The 8109-nt window shown below is 49.5% G+C and overlaps 1 protein-coding gene across 1 annotated transcript in view; it reads left to right on the top strand.

Annotated features, from left to right (window-relative positions):
- The window catches only part of ADCY1 (adenylate cyclase 1 (brain)), a 274296-nt gene that overhangs the window by 151918 nt on the left and 114269 nt on the right, over positions 1-8109 (top strand). Inside the window, exon 7 of the mRNA XM_006832260.1 lies at positions 2528-2669. Coding sequence (XP_006832323.1) covers positions 2528-2669 — 142 coding nt within the window. The remainder of the gene's footprint in view (positions 1-2527; positions 2670-8109) is intronic.

Below are 8109 nucleotides of genomic sequence, written 5' to 3' on the forward strand. Positions count from 1 at the left end.
AGCCCCGCCCAGACAGATTGGATACTACTCAGTGGAGATTCTACCTTCCTCCGTGCCCTCTGGATCTAGGCTCCCTCTTGAAAACTTCTTGCCTTTGTAGGTCCCCCTTCCCCCATTTTGGGTAGCCAATGTCCAAGTTGCCCATGCCTGTCAACTCTGTGTATGGAAGGGGTGGGAATGATCCTCGCTGTAAAGATTTGTTCCCTCTTTTGAGCTACTGCATCCATATGTGTAGGTCAAGTTCATCAAATTGTGTAAGATTACTCTTTTTTTTCCCTCTTCTTTCTTCTCATTGAGCTCTGATCATTCAATCATTGAAGCTAGGTCAAGTGGGTATTATCTGTAAGTGTGGCTGTTCTTGTGCATATGCCCTCTCTCCTTATCAGCTGGACGCGTCACTCTCCACTCTAGTCCTCTGTGGCTATGTCACTGACTCTGGGCCCGAGAGTCCATAGGTCCCACATTCACTCTTCCTGATTCATTGTTCCTGTGTTGTTTCAACTGGGGTCTTTCCTTTGCTGTATCTATCCATCTGCTCATTCCCAAATGTTCTGGTCAATGAGCACAGCACAGCTCTCTTCACCCTCACACTCCTGATCCCTTGGGTGTACCCGATGGGGGTTGGAGGGACAGATGGACAGACATGGTTTTTCAGCATTTCCCCAGGCAGGAAGGGGGTGGTGGTTCTGAAGCAGAGCCAGCGCTCCCTTTATGCAGATCATGTGCCACTGCCTCCTTGCCTTGCTAAAGCGGATCCTGGGGGTTGAGGGGATGCAGCTGTGAACCTACACTCTGCGGCCTGGGGGCACTGAGGCTCACACACAGCCAGAATCTGCACAGCTCCTTCCGGATAGGACACTTCCTCCCCAAATGTGCTGAGCTCACTTTCCAGTCAAGCTGGAACCAAATAGAATAAGGCCCTTACCCTGAATCTGAGCCCATGCCCCTGGCCCTTGGGGGCTGCCCCTCTGTTGGCTCTGGCACTGGAGGACTAGAACATACCTGTGCCTGACACCTGTGGATGTGGAGACAGCTCCTGGCACAGTCTCAGGCTAAGAATCTTAGGTGTGCGGTATGAGTGCAGGAAAGGAGGAGGACCCTCTCCCTGCTTTGCCCACCTCCCTTGCATGGGTGGGCTAGTGAGGGCAGGTCAGAGGCCTCGGATGAGTTCTCCTCCAGACTCACTCCACCTTGGCTGGGATGAACCTGCAGAGTCCCTCAGGTGCTCCAGAGCCTCTGCTTCTCACAGAGTACTTGGCATCCTGCAGTTGGTCAGCCGATTGTCGAATGAATGAAGGACCAGATGAACAAGTGGTTAGGTACATAAATACCAGAATCTTCCAGATCACTTGTCTGTCCTCAGTGCAGGTCAGGGCCAGCTAATAGGACAATGGTTGGTCTTGTGGTCCCCCACAGGGCCATGGGGAGAGACTAGCCAACTGTAAGGATGGGGCAGCTCTGGTATGAATGCCTCTCATGCTTTGGGCCCATCGGGTCACTGGCTAGGCCCCCCAGTGGGAGAACTGGGTGCTCAGCCCAGGACTTGCCGGGAACCTGTGGTGGGTCAAGTGTACAGGTGAACAGGTGTGATACTGAGAAGAACTAGAGTCGGGGGCTGGCTTTAACTCCCTCTGGGCCCCTTGCAGACTTTTATCCCGTGATCCTAATAGGAACTCCTGAGCTGACAGGACTGTCTCCTGATCCTAGAGCCCATCTACCCTCTCAGCAGGCCTCTCACCAGCCCCTTCTGGGCCCTCCAGCAACCATAGAGCATAGTCGTGAGAGTCCAGATTAATTCCGGCAATGATTTCAGAATCCTGAGCACTGTTGTCAGGGGCCTGGAGCGAGTTTGGAGGCAGGCCTCTTGTTTGGGGCCTGAGAGACCGTATGCTCAGATCTCTTTCCCCAGGAGTGGAAGCTGTGTGTCTTCCCCAGGTTTTGTGGGAGGTCAGGTGGGGAGTTTTATGTTTGCATTTTCCATGCAGATGGGTAATTTTTATATATGGGGGCACATGAAGGTGTGTTGGATGGGATCCCATCCCCAGTCACCGGACCCTCTGTGTGGCCGCATGTTGTCCAGCTGGCTTCTGCTGGCTAGGCAGGACCCCCAGGGTGTTGTTGTGCCTTGTGGGTTCTGGGGACAGACCCCAAGTCCTTTCTCTTTTTCTCACCTCACGTGCATGTTTTCTGTTCTCATTTTCTGTGAGCTCTGATTGTTTTTCACTGCAGCTCCTCCCTTCTCCCCTTGCCTTCTGCCAGCCACACTCGTAATCCCCCACCCCCGTGCCAGATTTGCCTCTCACGCCACTGTCTGCCTGTGCCTGTCTCTTCTCAGGTGACATGCATGCCATGAATACAGCTTGTCCCATGAAATATGCTGCCCAGGGAGTGGGGGCCCCTGGTCCTGTAACCCCAGATGCAGACCAGCCCAGATGAGAGTCCAGGCCCAGGGCCCACAGCAGAGCCACTGGTACTGTGTAGCAGTGGTCCACGATGCCATTCCACATGTCTGCCTCCTTTTTTGTAGGAAGGTTCATATCACAAAGACGACTCTCGAATGCTTGAACGGGGACTACGAGGTGGAGCCGGGTTATGGACATGAGAGGAACAGTTTCTTGAAAACGCATAATATCAAAACATTTTTTATTGTGCCATCCCATCGGCGAAAGGTAGGCACGAGAACTCCTCTTGATTGCCCCCTCAAAACTGCAGACCTTACAAGTCCTTCTTTCAGTTTCTCCTGCTTGTGACTCCTTAAATCACTACTTGTCAAAGCCATGGACTTTGCTGAAGTGGAAAAGAATGGTCATTACTAAAGTGTTGTCCTTAAATTTGCCTTTTATGTATCTGGGGAAGGGGACCAGGAAGGGGGAAAGGGAGGGGGAGGATTCTAGAACCCCACGTTAGACCTGGGGGGCTCCCTGGCTCAGCCTCCAAATGGGCTGTCTTGTGTTCTCCCCTCAATTCTCTGGGCCTTAATTGCTCCCCCTGTAAAATGGGTGTGAAAGTTCCTTGTCTCACAGGTGAGAGACATGCTCTGAGCTGTGTGGAGGGCTGTAGCCAGCCCAGAGCCTGAGATCACTGTGGTGTGACGCTGGCAGAGGACAGTGGTCTGAAGGGAGGGCTGAGAGTGACCACAGCATTTCAGGGCACAGGTGAAGGCTGCACTGACAGCCAGGTGGTGTTCTGTGTTCGGACACAAGGCTCCCTATGGTAGACAGGAGCCAGGGCCCCCAGGAGCTGTGGTTCCAGCATGCCAGGCCGTCCTCTGGACCTCTGCTGCCTTCCTCAGGGGGGAGGGGTAAGGGCAGGAGGTGTCTGCTGGCAGACTCCAGGACTTTAATAGGCGTAAAGCAATTTCTAATGCACACTACAGATTTCAGCTGCCCGGAGAACCTGCTATCCATTCTATTTTTATCTGTATCCTATGTCATTGCTTTTGAATGTGTGTTTGAAAAGTGTCAAGCTGTCATCACGATTGCTTGAAAACCTCTAACCTAGGTGGGTTTTGAGCTCCTTATTTTGTTCTCCTTTATGCTCTGATAAGATGACCCTCTAGATTCTGGGGCACCAGGCATCCTGGTGTGGTGCTGGGGGTTAATGCGCTGGATCACAAGGTCAGTTTGAACCACAAGGTAGGTGGTTCCAGCTCACCAGCTGCTCCTCAGAGATATTACACAGGGTCGTTATGAATCAGAAACGACACAATGTTACTCAACAACAACAACAACAACAACAGGGTGCTGATTACTTTCTGTCTGGAGCCCAAGAGTTCTCAGCTTCTCCTTTTCTCTCCAGAGTCTCACAGCTCAGTCAAGGCAGGGCAGGAGAAGCCTGTGCCCACCCGTATATTTAAGCAGAGATGATACAGAAAGCACGGGACTGCTAACCAGAGACTGGTGGTTGAAACCCACCAGTCACTCCTTAGTCCCTGTGAGTCAGAACCGACTCTATGGCACAAAACAATAGTCTTTCTAAGTAAAAGTCACAGCAAGGTTTCTCTAGGAGACTAACCTTCCAAAGGATCGTTAATGAGAGTTTTATTTTGTAGTCCTGGTGTGGTGCTGTAGGATAAGCACTGGACTGCTCACCTCAAGGTGGTGGTTGTGTGCTGTAAAGTTGGTTCGGACTCACAGCGACCCTGTGTAAGATTTCTGAGACTGTAATTCTTTACGGGAGTAGAAAGCTTCATCTTTCTCGCATGGAGTGACTGGTAGAATTGAATTGGTGAGCTTGCAGTTAGCAGCCCAACTCATAATCAACTACTCTACCAGGGCTCCTGAACCTCAAACCCATCAGCTCCTCCTTGGAATCCCCATACAGGGTCGCTATGAGTCAGAACTGACGCGACGACTTTTGCAATAATCTTCATAAAAGCAAAACATAACTCTTAATCCTTTTTCCTTCTTTCTATACTATTAAGAAAAGAAATACTCTCCAGTGCAATTTAAATCAGTAAATGAGTGAATGTTGTGTTGTCCATTTCTCTCCCTGACCCCCCTTTCTTAGATGCCCAGTGACTCACGTGCCAGCGCGTACTCAGATTCCTTCCCATTGTAGGCATGAGATGGTGTTGATGAAGTGGACAGCATCTGATCACTGCCCCCAGCATGCAGCCTCAATGACTGGAACCCCTGTCGAATTCTGAATTGGTCCTCTGTAGCCATGGAAACATTCAGTCTTTCTTTTTGTGAACGAAGCTCCTGAGAGAACATGTAGATTGTCATCTGAGCAGCACCATGTCTCTGAGGGTCCTACCCCGTTAGGAGCTACCCCATCATTTTCTCATAGGACCCAAGCCTATCAGTGACACAATGATCAACCCAGGTCACATAGTCGGGACTAATGGGGTGTTTGCTGCACCCTCACAGTTTCATGATTTACTTTCTGTTCTATATACTCAGTGACTCTGTAGGATAAGCCCTGGACCACAGGGTTGGTTGGAACCACAAGGTCAGTGGTTCAAACTCACCAGATACTCCTTGGAAACCCCACACAGGCACTCTATGAGTCGGAAGTGACTTGACGACACTCACCAACAACTACATCCCTTGGGTCCCATGTTCTAGTCTTCATCCCACATGCTAAAGTGCCCTCTAGATGCTTGTGAAGTGCCCCTCTCCCCCCCCCCCCCCGGGGTCCTGCAAGTCTCACCAGCTCCACGTCTGGTTGGACAGAGGCCTCTTGGCTTTCTGTAGCTGCTGCCTGGGTTTCTGTCAGAGCCACTACAGATGCCATTGGCACTGAGGAGCCAGCCGCAGAAGTTCCATAACTTGTGGCGCTGTGGATTAATGTGCTAGACTGCAAAGTTGGTTTGAGCCGAAAGTTTGGCAGTTCAAGTTTACCAGTTGCTCCTTGAAAGCCCCATAGAGAGTTGCTGTGGGTGGTCGGAACCGCCTCAATGGCTCTTAACAACAACAACAACAGTTAGTGATTAAGCTTAGTTAGTTACTACTTCAGTTCACAAGGAGCTCTGGTAGTGTAGTGGTTAGGAATCAGGCTGCGAGCCTTAAGGTCAGCAGTTTGAAATTACCAGCTGTTCTGTGGGAGAAAGATGAGGCTTTCTGTTCCTGTAAAGATTTACAGCCTCAGAAACCCTGTACAGGGTCGCCATGAGTCAAAACCAACTCCACGGCACACTACCACCACCACTTCAGTTCACCTGGGCAAAGTATCTCCTGTGCTTGTGGGGAGGGACTGGGATCAGGGTTGCGGCATAGGAAAGGATATATAGGTCCTGCCTTCATGTTCCCCAGCAAGTGGGAATCACTGTTGAGCCTGGGTCAGGTTGGTTTACCTTTTTCATCAGTTTCTGAGGAGGACTCCCGAGTGGTCTCATGCTACAAAGATCAAACTATATGGGAAGCTTCAAAAAGTTTGTGGAAGATGGAGTTACAAAAGAATGGGATTTAAAAAATGTTTTATTGTGAATTGAGTAAAGGTTTACAGAGCAGATCGTCAGTTTTACGTTCAATGAACCCTATACTTTGCTTCATAATAGTGATTGCAGTCTCCCCCATGTGCCTTCAGTTAACGGTATTTACCTCTTTCACTCTCACTCTGGCATTCCTCCCTGTGTCTCCCGTTACCTTCATTTTTCCACTGCCAACCCCATCACCCATGTTAATATGTGTCTACTCTCTAGCAAATGAATAATTTTCCCTCCCCCCATCAACTGTAATTTTATCAAGAAAATCTTTTCTTAACTTTTTACAACAGTGGTCTCATGCAATATTTGTCCTTTTGTGACTAATTTCACTCTGCATGCTGTCTTCCATGTTCTTCCAGGTTGTGAGGTGTTTCACAGATTCATTGTTACTTTTCAACATTGGGTAGTATTCCATTGTGTCGGTACTAATGTGTATCCAACCATTCTTCTGTTGATGGACTTTTAGACAGTCTCCATTTGAAAAAGAATGGGTTTTTCCCACAGGCTGTTTGAAGCTCCCCTGTATTGTAGAGTGCTCCTTCTTTTTGTTTTCAAAGCCATTCAGTCAGACACCCACCTACTGTGTTTGAGGCAGAAGCTGGGTCCTGGCCCCAGGAGCACGCAGCCTGGGAGTTCCTGTCTGGATAAATCGCCAGCTTGACTGCAGACAGAGCAGAGCAGAATTGTGAACTTGAGTGCCTGTGGTTAGACCTCAGACCTGGCCTCCACTTACCTCCTGGAACAGGATCATGCTAACTGCCACCTTCTTAGCTAACTGTGATTCTCAGCAGGGCAAGTGGCGGGGAAACACTTTGTAGGCTGAGGAACTGTCAGCGGCTGGTTTTCATCTAGAGCCACCATCCTGGTATCAGATTACAGTGATTAGGAACAAGGAGGGTGCAGGGCTCAGGAGGACTCGGTGGCCCACAGGTATGAATGTGAAGGCTCTCTCTGTAAACAGTGCCAGCAGCCTAGGACCAGGACCATCACCCCAGCTATCTAGTCCACCTTGTCCTGCCAACATCTGGACGGAGGTTGTCCCATCGCCCTGCTAGAGGACAGACATGCTGAGACCGGACTGGGTGATGTTGGGTGTGACCATGGTGCTCTTTCACCCGAGCTGGCTGTGCTACAACCTCACCACACCTCTCGTTAAGGAACCAACTCTTGTTTTCACACCGGAGGACTGCAGGGGCCCTTTTAATGGGATGATGCAAAGGAGACAACAACATGACCAACCCAAAGTAGCCAGACAATTTATTATTGCTTAGCTCCATGCTCCATGGTTCAAAGTAGAAACTCCTGGGAAAAGATGCTCTTGGGATGCAAGGGTGGGTGGCAACTTCAACGAGAGCATGGGGCAGGAGAAGACACAAGAGGATAAAGCTGAAGTGGCCTTGTGTTGGGTTGATGCAGGTGGAACGCTGAGGGCCAGGTCTCCTTACTGGATCACCAGAGCTAATGGTCTCATCATGATATGTGTAAGTAAAGACTAGGAATAAACATATTTCACATTGTCATTATTTGGAAGAGTAACATATACTTGTATTCATGGCAGAGATGTCAAAGAGCACTTCATGAGAATTGTGTCTCCCCCTCCTGAGTCACTGTCTTAGACCATTGCTAGACCAATGCCACAAGTGGGTGGCTAGCACACAGAAACCGATTTTATCCTAGTTTATGAAGTTGGAAGTCTGACGTCAGGGTAATGGTTCTAGGGGAAGGTCCTTTGTTTTTCTTTAGCTTCTCAGTGGTTCTTTGGCAATCTTCATGTGGCATAACCTGTTAGTCCTTGCTTGCCTCTCCACCTAAGCTCCTTTGATGTCATGAACCTTGAGAACATTATGTTGAGCGAAATTAGTCACAAAAAGAGAAATACTGCATAGGACCACTACTGTAAAAGACTAAGGGAAAGAACCCATACTAAAGGGGGGTGGGAGGGATTCTTTGTTGATTATTGGGATGTTGGGGGTGGGTGAAGGGAGGGAGGGGAAGGTGGAGCACAGGGCAGGGTTTAGACACAGGATAGTTTGGGTGATAGGGAGGGGGCAATATATAAGTAGGGAGAGGGGAATAGAAGAACAAAGCAGATGGGAGAACAATTAGACAGGTCTCAATGGGCTAAGTGAGACAGAGGTAAATAATGATATATGCACAACTTAAGAACAACAGAGTTCTGG

The sequence above is a fragment of the Chrysochloris asiatica genome, unplaced genomic scaffold (genome assembly GCF_000296735.1).
Source record: "Chrysochloris asiatica unplaced genomic scaffold, ChrAsi1.0 scaffold00006, whole genome shotgun sequence".
Lineage (NCBI taxonomy): Eukaryota > Metazoa > Chordata > Mammalia > Afrosoricida > Chrysochloridae > Chrysochloris > Chrysochloris asiatica.